This window comes from Zingiber officinale, chromosome 3A, assembly GCF_018446385.1.
Source record: "Zingiber officinale cultivar Zhangliang chromosome 3A, Zo_v1.1, whole genome shotgun sequence".
In the NCBI taxonomy this organism is placed as follows: Eukaryota; Viridiplantae; Streptophyta; class Magnoliopsida; order Zingiberales; family Zingiberaceae; genus Zingiber; species Zingiber officinale.
The window spans coordinates 127,909,713-127,936,938 of NC_055990.1; the positions used below are offsets into that span (position 1 = coordinate 127,909,713).

Genomic DNA, 27,226 nt, shown 5'->3' on the forward strand with positions numbered 1-27,226 from the left:
TCGATTGGCCTGCTTTCTTAGCGTGTTGGGGCTGTCTGACCTAGTCAGACAGCCGGTGGTGTCAAGAATGACTAGTGCTTGAGTTTGCTTAATTCTTTAAAAATAAAATATTAAAAAAATTTAACACAATCATACAATTTTTAAAGAAAATGAAAATATATATGTTATAATTCTTTAGTTTTTGTTTTAAAAAATTAATGCATAATTCATAACTGGTATTTGTAATTCAGACTAAGAATGAGTGCTAAAGTTAGAAAACAAATTGAGATGCTATCGACATCAATGGGTTTATAGTTAGATAAGGTGAATCAATTACCTCATCTATTAGAGTGAACGATGTGCTAGGTAGTGTGAGACCAAATTAAATTTTAGTTAATGTAATAAAAAATAATTGTTAATTGATTTGAATGTTACAAATGAAGTAGCCTTGATAGAACTCAATGGAGAAGTTACTGGAACCATAACTGTCAATTGCACAAAACTATGATAGTTGTCCATTATTTAGATATTATGGATATCTCAATTCAAATTTGATTGTTTAAGATTTTTACATCAATTTGATAATATAAATTTATTTATTCATTTTAAAATTTTATTTATTCATTTAAAATATTAATAAAATTTTTATTAATGAATATGATTCAAGAATATTATTTCTGAATATATTAATGAAGATTAACAATAAAGTACAAGTGCACAAGTGTTAAGTACTTGTCATATGTGCCAAGCCCTTAAGTGTCAAAAATAACTGTTTCAGAGGAAGTTGCTGCTGCAACAATATAGTTCAATCATTTCTCCTATGTGATTTGTGTTTTTGAGCTGTGGTTAACTGTGAAACTGCTTTTGTTTCTCGAGGTGAAATCCTCAAGGACTTAGTTGATGACCTTGCTATGCAAGTACCAGCATGTCTTCAGGTGCGTTATTTGGCTACCGAAGATGTCCCAGAGGATTTTGTGAATAAGGGAAATTGAGAACATAAGGTCAACCAGAAAAAATCCCAATCAAAACATACTTTATCAGAATGTTCTCACGAGTTTAATGGTGGATAACCTTGCTAGGATCTGGTGGAACAGAGTTGCTGCTCTTGGAAGGTTTGGTTTAGGAGTCAAGATATGTATCTAAGAAAGTGACGTTTCTAATTATAGGCAATCACTGTCCTTTTTTTGATTCATCAGCCAATCACTAATAGAAGAATGGTTCTGGGTAGGAAAATTATAACCCCACAAACTCTGCTTGAAAGAAATTACAGATTAGATTATGAATCAAAAACTTTATTAGGGCTAAATTTCACTCACGCACAAGGCTAAACAGATCTTCAAGAGAAAATCATCAACTTAAAAAATCAACACGACCAAATGGCAATGTGATATGGCATGTCTCAGAAATCTACTTGTTTAAAAACATCAAACAGCAGCAAATTGTTGTAGAACTAACAAAACCATAACCATAATGACTCCTGCTTAGGTTCATAACAGATAAAAGAAATTAAGTAACTATTGTTGCTTGATTTCTGTTTTCTTCTTTAGCCAAAGCCTGTCAAGAGCACCATCAGCATCACCCTGAGCAAAGTGGAAGAAATTTAAGAATAAGTGAGAAATTTGCAACACAACCAAATACACAGAAACCCATCAATAGAAAAAAAAAATCATAAGAAAAATATTGCATATATCCATTTATTTGAATCAAAAAAAAAAAAAAGAAAGCAGTGAAAAACTTTGATCAGGTCAATTCAAGAAAATAATAATAAAGCAAAACCAAATTCTGATATTATAATCAGACTGCAAATCTAAGCACATTGCTGCTTCCACTTCTTGTCTAGTGCCACTGCAGAATGCACATAAGCCACTGAATACTTAATATTTAAGTCTAATGAGTAATGGGAGCAACCATCTTCACTTAAACCTAACGATTAAAGGGAAAACCCCAACAGGTAAAAAAGAACACAGCTAAAAAGAACTAGCAAGCAAGAATCAAGTTCAAAACCAACTGATGGATATAACCCAAAACAAAAGGCAAGACTACCATAGGACCGATCACCACAGAGAGGCCAACTCAATTGAAAGCATACTGCTGAACCCACCACAACCAATGCCCGTAGCACTGATCAATAATAGACTAAGCCAAATGGAATCATTCTATTAACATGTGACATGTAAAAACATACATCATATAAAAGTGAACCGCCAAATCAATTGTCCTACCAGCCCATAGATCATTTTATCACTTTACCAAAATGAGACATAAATAAGGTACCTTGCCTTCCCTTTATCCTACACTACGATTAACTCATCTCGTGATAATCAGGTAAACAATGACTTTTATTAGCAATAGCTAAATATTATAAGTGATTAAGAGAAAGCTAGCAAGGTCTATTGTCTATAATAGGCAGATTGCAAGTATATATTTTAAATGCCAAGTCAAAATTGTAAAAGACAAACTAATCTAGGAAGAAAATATCCCCATATCAATATGTTAATTGTTGCTCATTGGATGCTCGAATGCTTCAGGTTCGATATGCTTAGTTAATAGCCTTAACATGTGATTTTGGCAAAACATATGACATGATAATTGTAATTAGATTTTTTGTTACTTGCAAAAAATCACTATGGGCATTGAAACATTGACTTGGAATTGGGAATCAACGATACAGACTTGATTGATCTGAACATTTAACATCACAAATAGTGTTCAAGCTTGCCACTTTTCCCTGCGTCAATAATGCATTGAGGTATCATGCAAGCAATCCAGGACAGTTTGCATGTCATTCGAAATTGAAAAGTAAACTTTTGTTAGCAAAAAAGACAACTTGATAGCATGGACTTTGGAGGTGGGACTAGGGGAAATTATCAGGTCATTCTACACTATAATGGAATAAATCCTGGTTAGGACCTGATTAATATGGAACTAAACAGGCTACACTATACAAAAAAGTAAATTCATCAACAGAGGGAGAATACAAATAAAAATCATACTTTAAGTTCAAAGATGGAACAAACCTGAGCACGAATAAATCCAGAAAGAGCAAAAGTGGTATACTGGCCGGTGTACACTCCATTATCATCCAAGTGTCCAATATTGATTTGGACGGATGCGTGATCCTTGGCAGTGATTAGTCTGTTCGTAGCAGAACTAGGGGAGAAAACGAAAGTTGGAAAAAAAACATCACAATAATCAACATAATCGATCAATATATCCAGGCTACAGAAGTTCTAATTAATTATAAGATAATCACCATTTTCTAGGGATGTAAAGATCCATCATTTCACCCGCTTCGTTCTGCATCTTGAAAGTGAGATCGCTTCCCTAGATTCACAAATATGTGACCAAATCACCTGATAACACAATAAAAAAACAATTAGGGAAATATTTTTCCTACAAGCCATGCATTTTGTCGACCTCGAGTGTATGTTAAAATGGCAAAGGATCATTCGACGAATTAATGAACATCAATTTTAATGCAGAAACAGGAAAATAAAAATTCAAAATATCAGAGAACGAGGATCACCGACTTCCAAATGAACCAAAAAAACCTAAGGAGAAAAGCACTGCGACTCGGGCTTTCGATTCGTACCTTGGCGACGATAAAAGCAGGAAACTGAGGAAAGCGGCGCGAGGCGGAGAACAACGGATTAGGGCTTCTATATAAAGACTGCATTAACCCTAGAACGTGTGAACTTTGACCGGCCCGGAGAACGAGTTTGCCAGTGGGCCGGTCCAATTAGATACAAAGTTGATCTGTTCACAGGCCCATATATAATGGTGGTAAAAGTGAATCTATTTGTGATTTGTGAATAATATTTATGAGGAACTATATTTATTAATAAAATTCTTTTTAATATACTAAATAAATAATAAAATTAAATAAATAAATAAATTTAAATTATCAATCTTAATAACGAATCAAATAATTAAAAGTTTTAAATAATCAAACAAGCTTAAATTGAGAGTTTGATAACATCTAAACAAACTAAGCTCAAGCCAAGCTTGAATTGAGAGCTTAAAAATATTTAAACAAATCAAGTTCAAGCCAAGTTTCAAACACGATCAAGCTCATAAAAAATAAACCAAACCAAACTTGAATAATTATTTCAAAAGATTGGTTCATTTTAAGCTCGGCTCGGTTATCTTATCAAACAAGCTTGAACATCCCAAAACTTGGTTCGGCTCGACTCGGCTTATTTACAACTCTAGTTGGAGGATTTTCAAGTTAAAAATTTTTTAGTCGAGTTCGAGTTGAACCGGATTGATCCAAATTTAGATTTTAGTGGATTTGTTAAGGTTAAATTAAATTTAATTTTAAAAATTAAGATGTTTTTATATATATCTATATTAATATTAGTATGAAAATGATGAAGTATTAAGAAAAAATGAAGAATTATAGAGAAAATAATCAGTAAAAAATTATTTTTAATTGAGCTATTCTGATCAGATCAAATTAGTCGGATCGAGATTGGATTTAGGAGTTTTAAGTTGTATTCGAGTTTAGATCATATTTAGGTTGAGATTTTTCATAATTTTTTTTTCTAATCTAATCCAAATTTAATATAACTCATCCCAATTAATTTCCCTATTCTATAGAGTGGTATATGCTTGTGTTTTTAGTTAGTTTTCCATTGCTGAGTTTTATGACTTTAATTAAAAGTAAATAAAGTTTAATCATATATATATATATATATATATATATATATATATATATATATATATATATATATATATAAGTTCTAAACTCATGCATAACTCTTTTACAAAATATTAATTATAAAAATTTTCACACTGTACATAGCTTGTATGTATTTCAAAATTTATGTAAAATCAAAATACAAAAATAGATGTAAAATTATTCAATTTTCAATTTACTAATTATTAATTAAAATTTTCATATCTAGATTTTAGAAACGAAGAAGACTTAGCCGAGCTTCTAATTCTAGATTTGAATGGCCCGGGGCTCAGGAGGTAGGACAGACTTTCATATAAATCGTGTTTATAAATAGTGAAGAAATTAAATATTGAAGATGGTAAGTTAAGGATATGGGGACATAATTGATATGGTGAAAATTTCACATAACTCTGTAACATAAAATATTAGTACCGGACCGGAAAAGGATTCTTGGTGTTAATCTCCGATGTTCAAGTTAATCTCCCGTGATCTCAAGAAATAGAGAACTGCAGTTAAAGGATTTAGAAGACGAAGTTGCATATTCTTTTCCCTATGGATGGAAACCCTTTTTTATAGTGTCATTGTAGTGCTCGTACACACGTCCGAATGCGTACGCACGTTGTCCTAGGTGTCCTAAGAAAAGACAAGACGGAAAGTGTCTCGGACACAATTCCTTAAGTAGTCATGCAATCCTCTGACGTGACTGTCTAGAAGTTTCTAAACTATAATTTACTTGATGGATATGTCCTATTGTCAGCGGCACAAACTTTCAAAAAGATATGATGATATTTGGCGGGACCTTGCTTGGTTGGGCTTCGCTCGCTCGACAATGTCATTAGGTCTGCTGGCTCGTCCCTTTCAGAGCTTCCCGACTGTCCTCAATTATCTTTGTCTGACCGGATATGATGCCTAGTCAGAGAGACTAGTGGTTGCTTATCTTTCTTTGTGATCGAAGGGCAATTTACCCGATCGGGGAAGACCCGACTTATTTATCTTTTAAGCTTGTACCATGCACTCGGTAATTCCCAATCCATTCGATCGTAGCCGATCTGCTCGGTGGACTTGGATACTCCACTTAACTTTGTCTTTCACGTCAGTCGGTCTTCTTTACTTTGATCTATCTTTAGTGAGACCCCTCATCATTATCGGATCACACATATAACGAGGATTTGATTCTCATATGATGAGGATTTGATTATCTCTCAATTCGATGTGCTCGAATTATTAATGATATTGGGTCATTCGTAAATCGTAAAAAAATATATATGTATTTTTTAAATTTATTTGGATGATCGATAAATTTTTTTTATATATAAATAGAATCACCTTTCAAACTAGGCAGTTTAAAGAAATCGATATTTTATTAAAAAAACAAAAAATTAGATTTGACTTTTGAATATAATTTAAAAAAATAGATTTGAAAAAAAAAACCTAATTTTAACATTATATTTACATTAGAATTAGTCTTAGATGGTTAAATTTTCCTAAGGAAAATGGTCAACATACAATCCACCTAATGTTGGAATCGCCTTCATTGGTCGTCGCCAGCTTCTCTTCAACCTCTCAAATAATATCAACCTCGACGATGACTTTAAATTCAAGTACTTCAAGGCTGACCTGAGTGATCTCCTCCTCCTCCTTCTCCACCACTACCATCATCATCATCATCACCACCACCACCACCACCACCACCACCATTATTGCACGGAGATGAAAGCGAATGATAAAATATTACCTTGTATTTTATAGAAGTTAGTTTTATAATGAATCAAACGGTTTCAAAAGATCATTTATCTTTCAGAATATAATTAAGTTGATCACCACATAATAGATTTATAAAAATAGACAAGAATCAATTTCCAACGAAGCCGACAAAAATACCCTTCCATGTCATGGTTTACTTAGTTTCCTGATTTATTTCTTTACAAATGGTTACGGAACTGGCTGTGTGAGACACTCGAGGTCAGCATATAACCTTTTATAGAAATGTACTCATCGCCTCCACCACCATTGTAGTCTCCTCCACTACCAATGTACTTGCCACCTCTTCCACTCCTCCTATGTGGTGATCTACTCGATTTCCTGATTTACCTCTCTACAAATGGCTATGAGGCTAACCGTGTGGATCATCCGAGGTCAATGTATATCCTTTTTCAGAAAATTACCTCCAACATCATTCCTATATCCTCCACCACCAATGCACTCACCACCTCCTCTACTCCAATCACCACCACCACTAGTAAACTCACCACCACCACCGACTTACTCACCATCATCAATGCTCGGAAGTCTAAATTAAATTGCATGCTTGGAAGTCTAAATCAAATTATATCGCGGAACTCAAAACCAAATTGCTTTGGTGTTCATCAAGCCAAGTTTGATTGAATTATGTAGTGACTAATTAAGTTATCATGTTGAATTAAATTGTCAAGGACATGTATTTTATTAGAAAAATGTAATGGTGTGTTTAATTAGGAAGATCCAAATTGTTCTTTATACTTCCTTTGTCATGGCTATGTAAGCTAAGTTGTAACATGAAAAAATATATTGAGAGAAAAAGGTACATTTCTTCTTTAGCTATATATATTCCTTCTCTAAATTGTTATACTTTTCTTCTATCTCCAAATATCATATCTTATCTCCTTCAATTGGTATTAGAGTGAGTTGAGACTCAAGAAAAATAACATCTAGAAATATTACTTCTCCATTTCAACATGCTTTCAACGGAGAAGATTATGATTATTGGAGCAGCAGATTTGAAATTTGCCTGAAAGCAGTCAACTTATGGAGTATAGTCGATAAAGGGTTTATTGAGTTTTAAGATGAAGAAGCTTTGAGTGATGCTAAAAAGAAAGTTTAGTGTATAATCAGAAGAAGGACACTCATTCTTTCAATCAGATTAATCTTGTAATAGATAAATGGGTGTACGAGAAAATCTGCAAAGTAACAACATTAAAGCAAATTTGAGAAATTCTATAAAAAGCTTATAAAGGTGATGAATAAGTAAAGAATGTTCAATTTTAAATTTTGAGATCAAAATTTACAAATTTGAAGATGAAAAAAATGATAATTAGCAGTGTTCGAAATTGCGCCCTAGGCGGCCGCCTAGGCACTGTGCGGCAGGATGCCGCGCTGGAAACCAGCGAGGCGGAAGCCCTAGGCGGCTGGGCCACCTAGGCGGTCCTCGGCGGTCCTCCGCGGGCTTCGGCGAGTTCGGCGGGCTCGGCGGGCCTACCTATTTAAGGCATTTTAAACCCGTTTTTTAGATATTTGCCAGGCGTTCATTTGTTTCATCGCCCCGACTCTTCGTCTTCCCTGATCGCGTTGCTTTCGGTAAGTTTTTTTTTTATGTTCATTTATGTTTTTTTGTTTCTCAAATCTTCGTCGCGGCAACACCGGACATCGCAAGTGTCAGACGCTGCCTGAAGCGTCGTCGGACGCGCCGTATGCGTCCGACGAAGTCCGGCGTTGCTTCGAGCAACGCCGGTAGAGTCGTGATGCTTCTGGCTGTGCCAAACGCTTTCCGCGCGACGCTACCGGTGCCACTGGAAGCAACATCGGACTTCGCCGGACGCATCGGACTCGTCCGGCGAAGCTTCCGGCAGCGCCGGAGCCCTCTCGCGAGCCGCCGGTGGCGGCCTATGGCGTCCGCACCATCACGCGAGACTCGCGACAGAGACGCGTTTTTAGTGTTTTTTTTCTTTTTTTTAATTTTTTTAGATTTAATAAATTAAAACAATTTCTAACTCCTAACGGGGATAATTTTAATAATAGGGTTGAGTTTATAAAGCCTAATAAAATTAAGATCCCAATTAAATATATTTAAAATTTATCTTTTTTATAATAAATATTATTAATTTATATAAAACAAATTTAAATATATAAAATTATATATAAAATTCTAATAACCATTATTAATTTATATAATCATATTTAAATATATAAATAATATATTTAATTTATTTAAGTAAATAATATTAAATATTAATTTATATATTAACAGATTTAAAAAATTATAATAAATATTATCATTTATCACTTTATCAGATTTAAAAATATAAAGATATTTAAAATTTAAAAACATATAATTAATATTAATAAATTAATAAATCATATTTAATTATTTATAAATTATAAATTTTATATATTATAAATTTATATTAATCGGATTTATACATATTAAAATTTTAAAATTTTTAATAAGTATTATTAATTTATATAAATCATATTTATAAATTTTATATATTATAAATGTATATTAATCGGATTTATAAATATTAATTATTAAAATTATATTAAAATTTTAAAAATTCTAATAAATATTATTAATTTATAATTTATATAAATCAGTTTTAAAAATATGAAAATTAAATTAAAATTTTAAAAATTCTAATAAATATTATTAATTTATATGTAAATATATAACAGATTTAATAATATAAAAAATATATTTAAAATTAAATTTATTTAAACAAATATCTAATAAATTTTATTAATTAGATTAAGATATATAAAAAAAAATTCTCAGACTTGTTAAGGACTTAATGTTATATTTCATATTTTCATTATTTTGTATTGTATATTTGTATGATATAATTAAATTTTATTATCATATTATGTCTTGTTATATATAATTTTTTTCTTCAGATTATCTGTTATCAATGGCAAACAATCCATCTTCGACAGCATCTGTCACTCAACCCGAATCCGGAATTCCTAGAAGAAAGTCAAATGACATCGGATGGGAGTTTGGGGCATTGATTGATCCTAAGAACCTCGACAAAATTAAATGTAAGTTATGTGAAAAAGCAATGTCACGAGGAGTGTATAGGATAAAGGAGCACATTGGAAATATACCTGGAAATGTATCTGGTTGTCGAAAAGCATCTCAAGAAGACAAAAATAAGTGCAAACATGCTATTTTAGAAGGGAGGAATAGAAAGAAGAACAAAATAATGGAAGAACAAAGTTGTAGAGCAGAGGTGGCTATTTTCGTAGATGAAGAAGAAGGTCTTGAAATTGAAGGGATAGATGGAATTAAAAAACCTTTTCCACTTGGCCCTATGGATAGATATGCATCGGCAATTGCTCTAGAAAATACAGCCTCTAGTGGAAGTAAAGTGCTTCACCAAAAAAATATAAATGAGGCTCTTTTTAAAGAGAGAACTCAACAAGTTCAACAATATGTTGGGAGATGGGTTTATGAAAATGGAATCTCATTCAATGCTGTCGATAATGATAGCTTCAAGCAACTAATGGAGGCAGTGGGTCAATTTGGACCAGGATTCAAGCCTCCAACTCAATATCAACTTAGGGAGCCACTATTGAAAGCCGAAGTTGAAAGAACAAAACAATTGCTGAAGAAACATGAAGAAGAATGGACAAAGAATGGATGCTCGATCATGACAAATGCATGGAGTGATAGAAAAAGAAGAAGCATCTTAAATTTGTGTGTTAATTGCAAGGAGGGTACTACATTTTTAGAGTCTAAGGAGTCTTCAGAGGAGGTGCATACAGCTGAACTTATTTTTGAGTATGTTGACAAGTGTGTTAAACAAGTAAGAGCTCAGAATATTGTTCAGATTGTTACAGACAATGCCACCAACAATATGGCTGCAGCTAAATTGATGAGAGAAAAATGACCCGGGATCTTTTGGGGTTCATGTGCAACTCACATTATTAATCTCATGCTTGAAAGTATTGACAAACTTCCACGATATAAAAAGGTGATTGAGCAATCCAAGACTTTTACCATTTTCATCGATGCTCACCATAAGACTTTATCATTGATGAGAAGTTTCACGAAGAAGAGAGACATAGTCCGACTAGGAGTTACCAGGTTTGCATCAAATTTCCTCACATTGCAAAGTTTGATTGAAAAAAAAAAGCTAGTTTAAGGGTCATGTTTACAAGGGATATGTGGGAGAAATGTAAATGGTCAAAAACAAACAAAGGAAAATTGGCTTACTCTACAGTGATGAGCATGAGTTTTTGGAATAGTGTGACACTTTGTTTGAAAATATTTACTCCTTTGGTAAGAGTTCTTCGATTGGTAGATGGAGATAGAAAGCCATCGATGGGGTTTCTATATGGGGAGCTTCTTCAAGCTAAAGAAGATATCAAGGTGGCTCTGAATAACGTGGAATCAAATTATCAGCCTATCATAGTCATTATTGAGTCAAAAATGAAGGATAGACTTGATACATCATTGCATACCACTGTATTTTTGTTGAATCCTTATTTTTACTAGAAAAATAGTTCGATTGCTCTTTATGAGGAGGTCGCGATGGGGATTTTTGAATGCATGGAAACTTTGCATGCCAATGAGTTAGATCTACAAGATACAATTATTAACAAGGAATTTCCAAAATATAGAAATAAGACTGGGTTATTTGGAAAAAAATTGGCAGCAAAAGCATGTGAAAAAAATTATGATACATTTGATTCATGTGCATGGTGGAGTACATACGGTGCTCACACACCTAACTTGCTAAGGGTGGCATTGAGGATACTTTCATTAACTACAAGTTCATCTGGGTGTGAAAGAAATTGGAGTACATTTGAAGGAGTAAGTTTTAAACTTTCAGTCTACTCTTTAATTAAATTAGTTATAATTTTTAACGTCTATACTCTATATTCAAGTACTAACTATAGTATTTACTTTCTCTATTTTTTTTATATTCACACAAAGAAAAGAAATAGGTTGAATGCTAACAGGTTGAACAATCTAGTATTTGTCCAATTTAATGCTAGATTGTTGAACAAACAAAAAAGAGAAAAAGAAAGAAATGTTGATGTCCTTCTTGCAAAAGATGCTTCAAATGCACAAGGTTGGATTATGGATGGTGGGGAAGATGATGAAGTTGAACTAGTTTCCGGGCTCACTTGGCAAATGGTTGATGAAGCAAGTGGAGCAGATGAAAATCTACAACCCCGAAGAAGCTCTAGAGTGAGAGAACTTCATGAAGATGATTTTGAATCCGAAGAAGAAGACAAGAATCACAATAATGATATTGAGTTTGTGTCCGATGAAGAACAAGTTATTAAAAATTATGGAGAAGAAGAAGCAGAATAAATATGATTCTATGAGATATTATTAGTTGTGTAATTTTGAACTCATTTTGTTAAGACATGATTTATATTATTTAACAATTATATTTTGCTTAGTGGTTACTAGTTCACAATGCATTGTAATTTTAATTGAACTATTGCTACTATTTTCCAATGTTCTACTATTTACTATATGATTATGATAACTTACTGTATGTTCTATTGTTTAACTGTTTCTTTTACTCATATTTACTGAGCCTAGTATATTTCCTTTGCACAAAACTATTAGTTTTCATTTATAGTTTTTCATTTTTCGGTATTGGAAAGTATGTATTTATTTCAGCATACATAGTTAGATCTTCATTGCCATGAAATTGTTTAAGACAACATTTAGATTTGCATATGACATTGTCCACAGTCCACATGAAACAAGGGATACCGAGGAATCCGCCTAGTGGCGCCTAGTCCCCGCCTAGGCGGCCTAGGCGCTGGTTTGTCGCCCGACTAGCGCCTAGTGAATTTTAGAACCTTGGTTGTTAGAGGATTTTACAAAAGTTGGTTCTATATAGTGAATCAAATGCTTTAAATGATGAAACTTTGGATGATCTTAGAATTGTACAAAGGTACTTCGTTCTCTTCTTGAAAAATATTTTACTCTTGGTACTGTTATTGAGCAGATAAGATATTTGAAGAGCATGACTTTAGAGGATTTACAAAACATTCTAAAAGCCTATGAAGTGAAGATTAATTTATTATTTCCCCCATCACAACAATCTGATCAAGCTCTTAAATCCTAAGTTTCTATTAGAGGTCATGGTTCATTCTATCGCAACAACAAGGACAAAAATTTCAGAGGGTGTGGTGATTCAATCTCTCGCATAAGAGGAAGAAATAATCAACAATATCATCAAAATGACAATAATAAAAACCAAAGCTTCAAGTTTCAAAGAGAAAGAGGAGATGGTGGTTATCAAAGAGGTTGAGGACATGGTTATATTGAATGCATTTATTGTCAAAACCCAGGGAAGAAAGCTAGAGATTATTGGTACAAAACAAATAGATGATAAGAAAAATGGTTATATCAAGTGTAACCACTACCACAAACTTGGACATAAAGTTGTAGATTGTTGGTTTAAGCAAGAAGATGACAAGCAAACTGAAAGTGATCTTATTCATCAAAGCAATAATGAATAAACTTTGTTGCTTGCTTCCAATGATAGCAAAGTTGATAAATATGTCGTACCTAGATAGTGGGGCTAGCAAACACATGATAGGTAACAAAAAAAATATTTTCCAATCTATCTAAAATTGATCATGGTGTAGTGATGATTGGTGATGCTATATTTACAAAATTGAAGCAATTAGTGAGATTTTCTTTAAAACTAAATTTGTAAAACATTAAGAAAATTTCTAAAGTTTATTTTGTTCCTGATTTAAAAAGTAACTTGTGTTAGGACTAAAAGAATTGACATATCTCCACAATAGTATAATATTATCTACTTTGAGTCTAAGTTCTCATGGATTTATTTTTGAGTTTTACCAGTTTTACCTAGAAAATCTCATACCAATGGAGATATTTTTATCTTTTAAACCAATGATCTTTTTCATGTATTTGCAATATGGGACTTTGATTGTATTTCCAATAATTCACCATTATTCTCATGCTTTGGACCTCACCTCAAACATCCAATTATCCTTGACCTGTTCCGGACCTCCCTTAGGATTTTCGCCAAGCATCTGGTCACCTTTGACCTGCTTAACTTTTCACCACCTAGGGTTTACTCCTCTAGGATTTCTACCAAGCATATGGTCACCATTGACCTGCTCTGGCTCGTGCTTCTTCCAACGGTTAGTCAGGTGAAGAGTGACCTAATTCTGATACCATTTGTTAGAACTAAAAGAATTGACGTATCTTCATAATAATATGATATTGTCTACTTTTAGCTTAAGGCCTTATGGATTTATTTTTGGGTTCTAACCAAAAGACCTCATACCAATGAAAATATTTTTATTTTTTAAATCAATGATCTTTTTCATATATTTCTAATACGAGACTTTGATTGTATCCCCAACAACTTGCTTAGTGTGGGTCATCTTATGAAGAAAGGGTATGATTTGCATATGCATTATAATGCTTGCACTATATCAAAAGGCAATTAGATTATTGCAAAGATTGGTGTGACCTTTAACAACTTATTTCCTCTCAAACTTGAAATTACAAATTTATCTTGTTTTGTTGTTGTTGATATATATATATATATATATAAAGGTTTCAAAAATGTGGAATGATAGGTTTGGACACTTGAATTATGAAAGTTTAAAGTTGTTATTAACAAAAGAGAAGGTTAGAGGACTACCAACGATCAACCAAGTTGAGAAAGTTTAAGAAACATGTCAACTTGGAAAGCAACACAGAGATCCATTCCTATAACAAAAAATTTGGAGAGCAAAATGGCCATTGGAGTTTGTTCATTTTGACCTATATGGAAATATGCCAACATAATTATTTGGTGGGAGAAAGTTCTTCATTACTTTTATTAATGATTTCACAAGGAAGGTATGAATTAAATTTCTCAAAGAAAAGTCACAAGCTTTTAAGTATTTTAAAGTTGAAGTTTAGAATTATACCGGGGGTTAATATCAAAACTTTAAGAATTAATTGTGGTGGCAAATATATTTCAAATAAAGTTGAGAAAATTTTTAAAGAGCATAGTATAAGGCATGAGTTGACAGCTCATTTTACACCACAATAAAATGGTATAAGTGAAAAAAAAAATAAAACTACTGTTGAAAGTATGAGATGCATGATCAAAAGAAAAAAATTACCAAATGAATTTTAGGCTAAAGTTGTTTCTTGTGTAGGTTGTCTTATTAATCATTCTCCAACAAAAATCTTGAAAGATTGCACACCACATGATGCATGGTCATGCGGTGATGATGAGGGGACCCACCCCGCGGAGGATACCAGCCACGGTGGAGGTCAAAGTCAAGGCGATCAACACACAGATAGCATCGATCGATCAGGCGATCATGCCCCGATCGGGGGCAGAAGGACCCGATCTGATCCCACCTTCGACACGGGGAGGTCAAATGACCGATGCTTAATGGAGTATTGGACGTCGGACGAAGGAAGAGACGATGTGCAGAATCCGGGCCGAGCGGCTACCTCATTGGGTCAGACAGCAGAGCTCGACATTGGCAGAGCGGAACTTCAGCCAAGCGGCTACCCCGCTCGGCCAGGCAGCAGGTTTCGGCCTTGGCAGATTTCAACTCCGTCCGAGTGGCTACCTCGCTTGACCTGGCAGCAGGTCTCGATAGTGGCAGAGTGGAACCTCGGTCTAGCGGACACACGTACATGAGTAGCGAGGTTCTGATCGACCGGAACCGGACACCGGAGCCACGAAATTTTGACTGAGCGGCCAACCCACTCGGCCTAGCAGTACATTCTGATATCCATCGACATCCTTTCGGGAGTTGGTGTCGCCGACACCGGGCATGGACAGCCAGAAGATCATACAGCGGAAGCTTCCACTATCACTTCAGAGATATACTCGGCTTGTTAAGGTACTATGTCAGGGACACTTTACTGACAAGTCTTTTTAAGAAAAACTTTAGGAAGCGTGCTCGTCTCAAGGAGCGCGCACGCGCGCTACAGGAACTCTATATAAAGGGGGGGGCCAAACATCGACGGAGGGACGCAATACACGATAGACACTTCTCGCTACTATTCATTTTGCTCCTCCTTCTTCTTCATCGCCGGTGACTAACTTGAAGGGGAGGTTTGTGATGCGGTGATGATGAGGGGTCCTACCCTGCTGCCATGGTGGAGGTCAAAGGAGGTCGAAGTCAAGGTGGTCAACGCTTAGAAGTCATTGGTCAATCGGACGAGAATGGCCCGATCAGGAAGAGAAAGGCCCGATCCGATATCACCTTTGACTCGGCCATGAGCCGAGCACCCAACGCTCAAATAAGAGGACGACAAAGGGAGCAGTATGTAGAAACCGGGCCGAGCGGCTCTTCCGCTCGGCCTAGCAGCAGACTCAACAATAGCTGAGCACGCGAACAGTGGACTTCCGGCCGAGCGGCTATCCCGCTCGGGCCAACAACAGAGCACGCGGATAGTGGATTTCCGACTGAGCTGCTATTCCTCTCGGCCCAACAACAGAACGTTCGAACATTGGACTTCCGGCTGAGCGGCTATCCCGCTCGGCCCAGCAACAGACAACAAGTGGACGACGGAATTCCGATCGAGAGGCTATTCCGTTCTGCCAAGCAACAAACACAACAGGCTATCTTTTGATATCTTTTTGGGAGCTAATGTCGTTGACAGGCGGCATGGCCAGACAGAGGATCGTATGGCGGAAGCTTCTATAGTCACTTCAGAGATATGCTCGGTCTGTTAAGGTACTGTGTTAGAGACACTTTACTGACGAGTCTTTTCAGGGAAAACTTGGGGCACGTGCTTTCCTTGGGAAGTGTGCACGCGCCCTACAAGAGCTCTATATAAAGGGGGGTCCAAGCATTGACGGAGGTATGCGATATTTCACTGTTACGCTACAGTCTTCTTGTTGCTCCACTCTTTGCTTCTTCTTCTTCGCCAGAGACTGACTTAAGCGTCTAAGGGTCATCGCCGGGGACCCCTTCCCTGGCTCGACACTAATGCCACTTGTGTTGTAGGTCGGAGCATAGTCCACAGGAGATCAGCGGGAGCGCCACATCCTTAGCATCTATCTCATCGACTTTCGGATAGGATCAATGTCTAATTAAGTTATCATGTTGAATTAAATTGTCAAGTACATGCATTTGATTAGAAAAATGTAATGGTGTGTTTAATGTAATGGTGTGTTTAATGTAGGAAAATCCAAATTGTTCTTTGGACTTCCTTTGTCATAGCTATATAAGTTAAGTTGCGATATAAAAAAATATACTGAGAGAAAAAGTTACATTTCTTCCTTAAGTATATCCATTTTCTAAATTGTTATACTCCTCTTCTATCCCCAAATATCATATTTTCTCCCCTTCATCCTCTACCGCTCATTTACTCACCACCTCCTCTAATACAATCTCCCCCACCGCCCGTTGCCTGGCCGCCACCTCCAACATCCTCTCCTCCGCTTGTATTCTCACCACCACCACCAATACACTCGCCGCCACCTCCACTCTAATCACCATATCCACTACCACTAGTAAACTCATTGCCACCCCCACCATTCTACTCTTCCCCATCACTCATTTACTCACCTCTCCATCTATGAACTCGCCACCTCCACCAATGTTCTCACACCCCTATACCCCTATCCCCAGTCTTCTCTCCACCATCACAGTCATCAACTTCATCTCCTCCTGCTCCCATTTCCTCTTTAATGCCACCACAACAAGTGCCTAGTTTCTTACCATCACTTGGTGGGTTGAGTTATACATCACCACCTCTACCAATCTTCAATAGCTACTAACTTCAACCAACATAGCTTCACCATATTGTTAATATTATTTTTTTTATAAGTAAAAAGTGATATATCATGTATCCAAAATGAGATTTTAGGACTTATTCATGTCTGATGAAATATCATATCTGAATAGATACTTAGAAATTTGTAATAATTTTTGTCTTACTTAAAGATACATATCTACACACTCTTGATAAACCCATGTTTGTTATTTTTTTAATTTGAGAAAAAGAGTTACCAGTATGGATAAACAAAAAATTTTTACCGGTTATCAAGATAAATCCGAAAGTGCAAGCATTGTGTCACCCAATAGCCAACATCCCAAGCCACCAATGCAAACATTTTCTCAAAATGTTTGTTAATTTTACAAATATTTAAATGTCTTTGGTTGAATGTATTATAATTATAAATAAATTATTCGTGAATTAGATGGAGAATTTTTACAATGCCAAATTCATCGGTGGATGGAATAATTTATTAGTGGAGTTAGGTTTGTGCATGTAAAGCTTAAGTTAATTTGATAAATGACACATATTTAATGGTGTTTTTTTTCTAGAAATCATAAATAAGTTGAGTGCAAGTTGATGGATTATCTTTGTAATGCAATGACTAATTTCATATTTACAAGTTACTAAAAGTTAAAAAAAAAAGATGTATAAATTATCCGAATAAGAAAGTTGAATGATGAGAAATTAGCATTGTCTAGTTCTAACTTGCACTCTATATTGCGAGATAAGTTGATTATAGATAATAAAAGTGTACCCTTTAAGAAAAAGAACATCCCTAGCTATTCTATAGAGGATTTTTGGTAAGACATAAAAAAAATTCCAACTCTAATCCTAACATGTAAATATAAAATATTATAAGTTGTGAATAATCTCAATTTATCATTACTCTAAATTTTGAATTGACCTTCTTAAGAGACCATCAAATTTTCTTTTAAGAGAATGTATTGGCACCTCAGAACATCTCCTTAGCGCCTCCTTTAGTTTAATTTAGTGAGTTAGATAATGAATTAGTATAAGAATATATAACATTCAAGAAGTAGTTATTGTTTCTATATTTCTCTTTTAACTTTCCTTCCATTTCATTCCTATTAATTCTAATTTGGGTCTATGTTTTGAAAAAGGTCATATATAAAAGTCATTAAGTGGAAGAGTTGCCATTACACTTCTCAAGTGTATCTCTTTCTTCTAGCTTTATTTTACCCTTCATAACTTGATACACTTTAAGACTTAAGATTGAGATTAGACTAACTATCTAATCTAGCATTATAGGTTCAATCTAAATAAAAAGAGATTATATATTTAACTAGAAATGTTACTCACACAGATCATGCATTTCATTGGATACATGCTCTCAACTCTTCTTAAAGTTGTGACTTGTGAGTACCATTGAAGGCCAATCACAAATTATGTCAACATGCTATGCATCTTTGTTGTCCTCTTAGGGAATTCTCCGTCGACACACTTTATGTGATACTTGTTCTTTACTCTGCTTAACATCTTTAATCTTTGCTTAATGTTGAAAAGCAATTGCAAGGTAACAATTTATTTCATCAAAAATAAATAAACCGTGCTTATGTTACTCATACTATGTAACTTTAGAATGCATTCAAGTGATCCTCTTGGAAATTCTTCATTGATCGTCTTTTTCTTACATTTCTACTAGCACAAACTATCTAGCTTGCTTGTTGCTTTCTCTTAATTCTTTTCTATATTATTTCTCATTGAAAAGTAATTGCAAGAGAACAATTTAAGCAAAAAAAAAAAAACTAAAATGATAGTTTTGATCAAATTATATTAACTTGGCATGAGTTTAAACAATACCCCCTTAGTTTTTTTGTATGATCAAATTATACGGTTTCGATTGTTAGACTACTCAAATGGTTATTAGATTGTTTAGCCACAGAAAGCAAACCATCAAGTCATAGTATTTATAATCTTATTACACAAGCAAGGAACACTATAGGAGGTGTGACTATTTTATTAGTTGCTAGGGGCTTTAATTATGTAAAAAAGATAAGAATGGAGATTTTATGGTTTCTAATGATTTTATTGGCAGTGTTTAGATCATTCACTAGTTTCATGTTCCCTTGATATAAGGATAGAGAAAGAACTAGTATTGATGGACCATAATTTAAAGCTTTATTCTTAGTAAATTAAAAGTTAGTGGACCAAAAAATATGAACGCATACAAGCAATCCATTCTGATAGACATCCTCATTTCATTTAAACTCATTCTATACATACATAGGAGTGAATCAATACTATACGTTCTTATTTTGCATTAATGATTCATGTATTCAAGATTAAATGCAAAAGGAAAAGAAAAAAAAAAGTAGATTTTGTAGTAGATTATCAGCTCTAGAAACATATGCCGTTCCTTTTTATCACCAATTGAATGGGGGAAAGCCAGAGCAGAAGGCAGGGCACGAATTCTGTAATCAGGTTCCTTATTCTTTGTGCGGATGTACCAAGAATTGATTCTGATACTTGACTGCCTTTGCTCCTGATTCCTGCTGATTATAATACTCGACCATTGCAGCACCAGTCAAGGCAGCAAGTGTCAAAGCCTGAGCATGTAACCTGCAGGATATGCGCACTGATATAAGCAAACAGATATAAGTCGACCCGAAGTTGTTTTGTACAAACAAGACAGGTGCACATAGAGAAAAGGTTAAGTTTCAAGCCAAACTCAAATGGAGAAATTGAAGCAACTAAGCTCATGGTATCAGCAACCTAATGAGTATAGCTAAGGATAATAAGGTTGCATTTTCTAAACGACTACACTTTTTAAGTTCTTTATGATTAGCAGTACACTCCAAAAAGAAATTTTTGATGGAAATAGAAACAATGCCCCTTTAAATTGTCTCTTCAAGGAACATGTTTCTATTGACTGGATTGCAATAGAGCGTCTCAAAATATTACGATAGAATAAGGCAAAACCAATCTAAACATATTCAAACTAGTGAGATGACACTAAACACAAGCATGGCCAACTTCATATCAGTCAGAAGCTAAGCCCCTCTTGAGCTGTAAGTAATATCTTCAGGCCTAGCTCAGAGATTGGACTTAACTAAAACTTTAGTCAAAGATATATCTTACATTGGCAATGATATTGTTAACTTGCTTAAGAAAGTGCGCTACATAAAAGAAATTGTTTGTTTGAACAGAATTAATTTTGATAATTGTCTCAAAGGATTTAAATAAGTAAAATTTTACCAAGTTAACAAATTTTATATGTAAAATGCTCTACTACCATGAGTGTCAATTTAGTTTTCAGTGGAAGCAAAGCCCAGGAGTGGAACAAGAGAGTAAGGGATATCATTAGCATCTGCTCTCTTTAGCCCTACTAGCAAAATACAAAATATGTGACACAATGGCTTTTTGAACAGTATGAAATGCTCTCTGAAACATGGAGATAAAATTTTATTTCGTTAAAGAAAACAACCTGAGCGAACGGATGTAAGAAAATATTGGAATGATATTCATTACTGATATTACTGGGATGTGATTTACTGATACCAAACTGCAATTGCGAACCTAAAAACATGGATATCATGAGGCGTGAGAGCCTTTTCAATTCAAGAGCCTGCATCTACTATTAGCAGAGGAACGCTCATCGGGGAGGCCATGGCCATTCCCATTACACGGTCACGCATGGTCCAATATACATTTACATTGGTAAAGTTTGGTTTTCATCAGATTCAGTTAGCGCACAATAGAAGGGCTCATCTATAATCTCAATTAAGCTCCAGAACCATTCTACCTTATACTAATTCAGCTGTTGAAAAGTATGGAGGCCGGGGGAAAGTCTCTCAGAAGCATTTAAGCAAACATATTCGTTGGCTACAACGAATTAGAGACCCAAACAACTTTTGAGGATGGGAAACAGAGAGAATCAAACCTGGCATGGATGATCTTGACGCTGAGTTTCATGTTAGGTCGGGACCAGTTGTACGCGATGGAGCCACCTATCCCGCTGAGCCAAAGGCACCCTTTTTGGTCACCACACCACAAAACGCCCAAATCAATCGTCAGCAAACTCATCAAAAGGAAGAAGAAGAAGAAAAGGAAGAGGACGATCGAATAGTTTATTACCGACGGCGCGAAGCTTGTGGTCGACGACCCATTTCTTGATCGATTCCAACGAGTTCGAACTCTCCGCCATTCCTAGATTGCTCTATAAAAAATACCCTTTCCGTTCGTGTCACGCTCTCTCTCGATCTCGAGCTTTATATAGAAGGAGGAAGTCCAAGGTAGCGTGTGCCACCGTCGCGCTGACCGTCGCCGGCCAGGGGTCACGCGGAAGAACTCGCGCCGCGTCGCTTCGTAGCACGAGAACATCGTTTATTGTGATTAGTCTGAGATCGGAGGGATGCGATTGGTCACATCACACGTGGACGGTCTCGATGTCACTTAGCGGGAGAAAGAAGAAACACACGGCGAGTTGGTAGGGGTTGTGGCTTTTGGCTACGTATGTAGGGACGTTTTACACTGTTAACAAATTATTGTTTACATCAGAAGACGTGAAGAATTTTTCCAACCTCCTGTTGACGTCCGGGTATGCAATAAATCATATTGAGTTATGTACGGGTATGAATTATACGCGCCGAATATCATACTGATCGGGATAATATTTCAAAGTAGAATAATTAATATTTTATCATGTAAATTTTTTATTATTATATAATTGATATATTAAATTCAAGATTAATACAGAATAAAAATGATCGAGTGATAATGAGTGAAACGGTTGGCGTTTAACTGCTCGGCGAGTAATGGTTATTAATCAACCATTAATGCTGTCGTTGATATGAGTTCCTATATAAGGAGGTTACGATCACAGACAAAAGACACACAACAACACAAGCAGAAGCTCTCCACTTTCATTCCCTCGTTCTCTGTCGTGTAACTCCTGCTCCGCTGAGTGCCGTGATAGCATTCGGGTGTCACTTAGTTCGTCATAACCACTAGTGCTTGGTGAAATCATGATCAACCGTTGTATCCTGGGAAACAGACGACCCGAGTAAACCTCGAAGCAATGTCGGAGGTGGGGTGAATCTGTTTCAAGGAAACTGTGTCAATCACAAGCCTCGGTTAGCTCGTTCGGTCGACCTCTCCACTCGCCCGGTTTGTCTCTTTGATTGCTCGGTCTGTCTGTTAGCTCGCCCGGTCGGCTTGTCTCCTCGCCCGATCGGCCAGTCTGTTCGCTCGACCTGTCTGCTCGCCTGGTCGGCTAATCTGTTTGCCCGATCTATCTGCTCGCCCGGTCGGCTAGTCTGTTCGCCCGACCTATTTACTCGCCCGGTCGGCTAGTCTGTTCGCCTGGCTTGTCTGTTCGCCCAACCTGTCCCGACCTGTCTGTTCACCCAACCTGTCCCGACCTGTCTGTTCGCCCAGCCTGCCTCTCACTAGGCTTGTTTGCCCTCCCGGTCGACCTTTCTGCCCGGTCGGCCTTACTGCCCGCCCGACCGTACTGCTTGGTCGGTCTCTCTAGTTGGACGACTGCTCTGTCTGATCGGACTCTGTGCTCTTGACTGCTCGGCTCGGTAATACAGACCTGCTGCTCAACAGATCTGCCTGCTCAACAACTGAGTCTGATCTGTTGCTCTTCGGCACGGAGTATAAACCAGCCCTTGCTGGCAGCCTAAGATTATCCACTCAGGTAATCTCTATTGTAAGTTGAATTTAAATTCTGTGTAATTTTAAGTTCAGCTAAGTTCTTAAAATCTCCGACAACAGATTATTTGTCCAACATAAATGACTTACCATATAATGAAATGTGGGAAATGATATTCGATAAGTTTCTTAAAAAATATATAACAAAAAAATTAAAAATTATAAAAAAATTTATTCACATTGTAAACAAAGATTGTCTGGCTGGTACCACAAGTAACTACACGTTGTAGTTAATATTGGATAGGACATGACAACAAGAAAAATTTAAAAGTATATTTTTCATCACTAATTTGTTCAAGAGTTAATACATCGTGGAAGAGTTTAAGCCAGAAACTACAACTTTAAATACTATGTCTATTCTTCATCATTAATTCACAATGTAGAAGGATTAAGATATCAATTGACATGTAGCAGTTATTATACAAATAGCTGCTACAACGTATAGCATATAGGATTTGTATATTGTAGCATAAACTCTAATAAAAAATATTATATAGGAAGGTCTTATGATCGAGAATGGAGGGGTGGGAGTCGTAGCGTTGGCTTTGTTTGTGGCGATAGTTTGGGGAACTTCCAGCCTGTTTGAGAAGAAGCTTGCAACACTTTTGATTATCTTGTGGCGGACGAGCAGAAGGGGAGTTGGCGGCAACGATGAAGGGTTTAGAGTGAGCATGTCTGAGCGAGGGAGTGACTTAGAGAGAAAACATATTTTGGAAAGTATTTTGAAGGTTTTAAGTTGAGGGCGGGCGGAAAGAAAGATTAACTAAAAAAAGCTTGTGACTGAGAGGGAAAATAGATTTAAGAAACTATTTTGAAAGTTTCTAATCCATTTGAGAAGAAGCTTGCGGTTGTATTTTGCCCTTAGCTTGCAATGTTTTTGCTTTGCTAGCGGTGGGTGGGCTGGAAGGGGCATTGACAACATGAACAAGAGCGATGATGATAGCGAAGGAAGGAGCGAGAGCATAGATGGAGCCACCCAAGAGCTGTCCTGGGCTATAGCCCAGCCCTGCCTAAGTACAACATCAAGGGAAAGAAAAGTAATCGAATGATTATCGCACACAAGTAAATAGTAGGGGTGAGCAGTCAACCCGCCAAACCGACCAACCCGCTTATACCGACCTGAACCGAACCGAAAAAACAAAATCCGTCGGATATAGGGCCGGATGTAGGGTCATGATATTACATTATCCGATCTAGTAGGGCCGGATAGTTTTTTATCCCAATAACCGAACCAACTCGATCCGCGATCACCCCTACTTGTAACAACTACTGCCGATAAGTTGTTACACGTTATAGTAGCTACTGCGGATAAACTGCTACACGTTGTAGTAGCTACTGCCAATAAGTTGTTACACGTTGTAGCAGCTATTGACGATTAGCTACTACAACGTGTAATGAGTAATGTCTATTATCATTTTAAAATATTTTATTTTTTATTATTTTATATTTATATTTTATATTTCATTGGATATAGGGTCGGATATCCAAATAACTGACAACCCGTCGGATATTTAATACATAATAACCGCCGGATATAGGGCCGAATGTAGGGTCATGATATTACATTATCCGATCTAGTAGGGCCGGATAGTTTTTTATCTCAATAACCGAACCAACCCGATCCGCGATCACCCCTAGTAAATATAATTGTTTAGAAAAAAAAAGAAAAAGAAAAGGAGGTTAGTGTTACTTCCACTTTAGCTTACGATGGCAAGCAAGCAACAGTGACGAGTTGGTAGGCTTTGACAATGTTCAGCGGCGGTGGATCACTGGATCTTGCTGCTATGCTCATCAGAAAATAAAGGAAGAGAATTAGAGCCGGCTATTGTGGATTGGGAGAAAAAAAAAAGAAACTAAATGGAAGAAGAGAAGAACACTATTGTTGTTGCTCTTGTTAAACAACATGACAAGTGAAACATGTTAAGGCTTGAAGTAAACTTGGAAGAAACTTGTTGTTGAGCTGTTGGTCGCCCTGCTGGAAGATGGCTGCTGCTATGGTTGAAAGAGGGCAGCAAGTTGCTGCTTTTCTTGTTGAGAAAGGGCAACAACAACTATGGTTGAGAAGAGGAGAGTTGGAGAGGGAAAGGGTGGCTGGAAGAAGAAAAAGAAATAGCAAGGTTGCTGCTGTCATCGAAGAAGAACAGAGCAGAGGCTACACTTGGGAAAACCAGAGAAAAGAAAAGAGAAGGAAGAAAAGAAGGGAAGAAAAAGAAGAGAAGAAGTCAACATTGTGAGGCTGTGAGGATGGTTGTGGTTGTTGTGTATGTGGATTGCAAAAGGCCAAAAAACAAGTATCAAAAAAAAAAAACCTAAGTCATTTTTAATCAATCCATGTATTTAGTCTGATTATAATTTAACTAAATCATATCTAAATCAACTCCAATTTAAATTAATATAATTTTTATTTCGATGTCTATCAATGGATTTAGATTTTAATTCAATTTTTTTATACAATAAGATGATAATATGCTCACGTGAAATTAACTCTAACATTTTCTATGATATACTTACGGATTCAATCAACTTAAAGCTCAGCCTATCCCATCTTAAATTTCTAGATCCGTCCTGGAACGAGAACAAGAAAAATTTAGATTTGAAAAAATTAAATAAATAAAAAAATTTCTAGATCCGTCCTAGAGCGAGAACAAGAAAAATTTAGATTTGAAAAAATTAAATAAATAAAAATCAAGCTGGCAATGTCACTCCAACACGTCATCCCAGTCGCACATAAAGTACTTGGTAGAATATATATATATATATATATATATATATATATATATATATATATATATATATATATATATATATATATATAACTAACCTAAGTAATCGAAATTTTATAATATATTTCTTATACTTCTTAATTTATATATATTTTTAAAATTAATTCTCTTATAAACACTCAGCTGCAAATAAGTTAGAGAAGGAAAAAATTTTAGACGATATAATGAGGGACGATTTGAAGATTGAAAATTTAAAAGCTAAATAAGTTATGAAAAATTATAAATGTAATTTTAGGGGGCGTTTGGTTCTCTCCTAGGAATCAGAATCAGAATGAGTATTATAGTATTATGGAATGGGAATGAGTATGAGCTTGGGTATTATTTTTAAAAATGATGTTTAGTTAGTTAAATATTTTCAATCGGAATGAACCTAAATTTTTTTTTTACCCTTACAGGAAAATAAGAGAAAAAATTAGATGGGAGAGAAAGTTGAATGTGAGAAACATATGATGAGAGAAAATGATGAGAGAAAGTGTGATGAGAGAGAAAGTATGTTGGGAAAAATGAAGAGAGAGAAAGTATGATGAGAGAGCGCATGATAGGAGAGATTGAGAAGAGAAAAAGTATGATGAGAGAGAAAGTGTACTGAGAGAGAAAGAGTATTAGGAAAAAATGAAGAGTGAGAAAGTATTATGAGAGAAAATGAAAGAGTGAGGAGAGAGAAAATATGATGAGAGAGAAAGTGGGTTGAGAGAGAAAGAGTGATGGAAAAAATGAAGAGAGAAAGTATTATGAGAGAAAATTAGAGACTGAGAAGAGAGAAAGTATGTTGAGAGAGAAAGAGTGATGGAAAAAATAAAGAGAGAGAGAGAATTATAAGAGAAAATGAAAAGGTGAGGAGAGAGAAAATATGATGAGAGAGAAAGTGGGTTGAGAGAGAAAGAGTGATGGGAAAATGAAAAGAGAGAAGGTGTGATGAGAGAAAATAAGAGACTGGGAGAGAGAAAGTATGCTAAGAGAGAAAGAGTGATGGAAAAAATAAAGAGAGAGAAAGTGTGATGAGAGAAAATGAGAGACTGAGAAGAGAGAAAGTATGCTGAAAGAGAAAGAGTGATGGAAAAAATAAAGAGAGAGAAAGTATTATGAGAGAAAATGAAAAGGTGAGGAGAGAAAAAGTGTAATGAGAGAGAAAGTGGGTTGAGAGAGAAAGATTGATGGGAAAATGAAGAGAGAGAAAGTGTGATGAGAGAAAATGAGAGACTGGGAGAGAGAAAGTGTGATTAGAAAAAATAAAGAGAGAGAGAGTGATGAGAGAGAGTGAAGAGAGAGAAACTATGATGAGAGAAAATGAGGAGAGAGAGTATGCTAAGAGAGATTGAGGAGAGAGAAAGCATGATGAGAGAGAAAATATGATGAAAAAATAAGGAGAAAGTGTGATGGAAGAGAATGACGAGAGAGAAAATGAGGAGAGAGTGTGTATGGTGGGAAAGAATATAGAGAGAAAATGGTAGAGAATGTGTGATGAGAGAGAATGAGGAGAGAAAAAGTGTATTGAGAGAGAAAGTGTGATGATAAAATAAGGAGAAAGAAAATATTATGAGAGAGAACAAGGAGATAGAGTGTGAAATTAAAATAAAAATTGAACAAATATATTAAGAGTATTTT

The 27,226-nt window shown here is 35.6% G+C and overlaps 2 protein-coding genes across 2 annotated transcripts; both read right to left on the reverse strand.

Moving 5' to 3' along the window:
* Window positions 1–1,314: 1,314 nt before the first annotated feature.
* On the reverse strand, window positions 1,315–3,705 carry LOC122052414 (40S ribosomal protein S21-like). The gene is made up of 4 exons (XM_042613911.1): window positions 3,572–3,705; window positions 3,233–3,332; window positions 2,997–3,129; window positions 1,315–1,559 (listed from the first exon to the last, which is right to left on the reverse strand). Exons 2-4 carry the CDS (start codon window positions 3,280–3,282, stop codon window positions 1,494–1,496), a joined length of 249 nt encoding a protein of 82 aa, XP_042469845.1. The 5' UTR covers window positions 3,283–3,332; window positions 3,572–3,705; the 3' UTR covers window positions 1,315–1,493.
* Window positions 3,706–19,348: 15,643 nt separating this feature from the next.
* Window positions 19,349–21,419, reverse strand: LOC122052415. The gene is made up of 3 exons (XM_042613912.1): window positions 21,258–21,419; window positions 21,064–21,154; window positions 19,349–19,742 (listed from the first exon to the last, which is right to left on the reverse strand). Exons 1-3 carry the CDS (start codon window positions 21,325–21,327, stop codon window positions 19,610–19,612), a joined length of 294 nt encoding a protein of 97 aa, XP_042469846.1. The 5' UTR covers window positions 21,328–21,419; the 3' UTR covers window positions 19,349–19,609.
* Between the last annotated feature and the right edge of the window lie 5,807 nt (window positions 21,420–27,226).

Coding starts and splice junctions, on each gene's coding strand:
- LOC122052414 (XM_042613911.1), bottom strand. CDS start 3,282: ATGCAGAACGAAGCGGGTGAAATGATGGATCTTTACATCCCTAGAAAA. Junction 3,130..3,232: donor CTTTACATCCCTAGAAAATG/GTGATTATCTTA, acceptor TTTCTCCCCTAG/TTCTGCTACGAACAGACTAA. Junction 1,560..2,996: donor CTGGATTTATTCGTGCTCAG/GTTTGTTCCATC, acceptor CACTTTGCTCAG/GGTGATGCTGATGGTGCTCT.
- LOC122052415 (XM_042613912.1), bottom strand. CDS start 21,327: ATGGCGGAGAGTTCGAACTCGTTGGAATCGATCAAGAAATGGGTCGTC. Junction 21,155..21,257: donor CCACAAGCTTCGCGCCGTCG/GTAATAAACTAT, acceptor GTGACCAAAAAG/GGTGCCTTTGGCTCAGCGGG. Junction 19,743..21,063: donor GTCAAGATCATCCATGCCAG/GTTTGATTCTCT, acceptor CATATCCTGCAG/GTTACATGCTCAGGCTTTGA.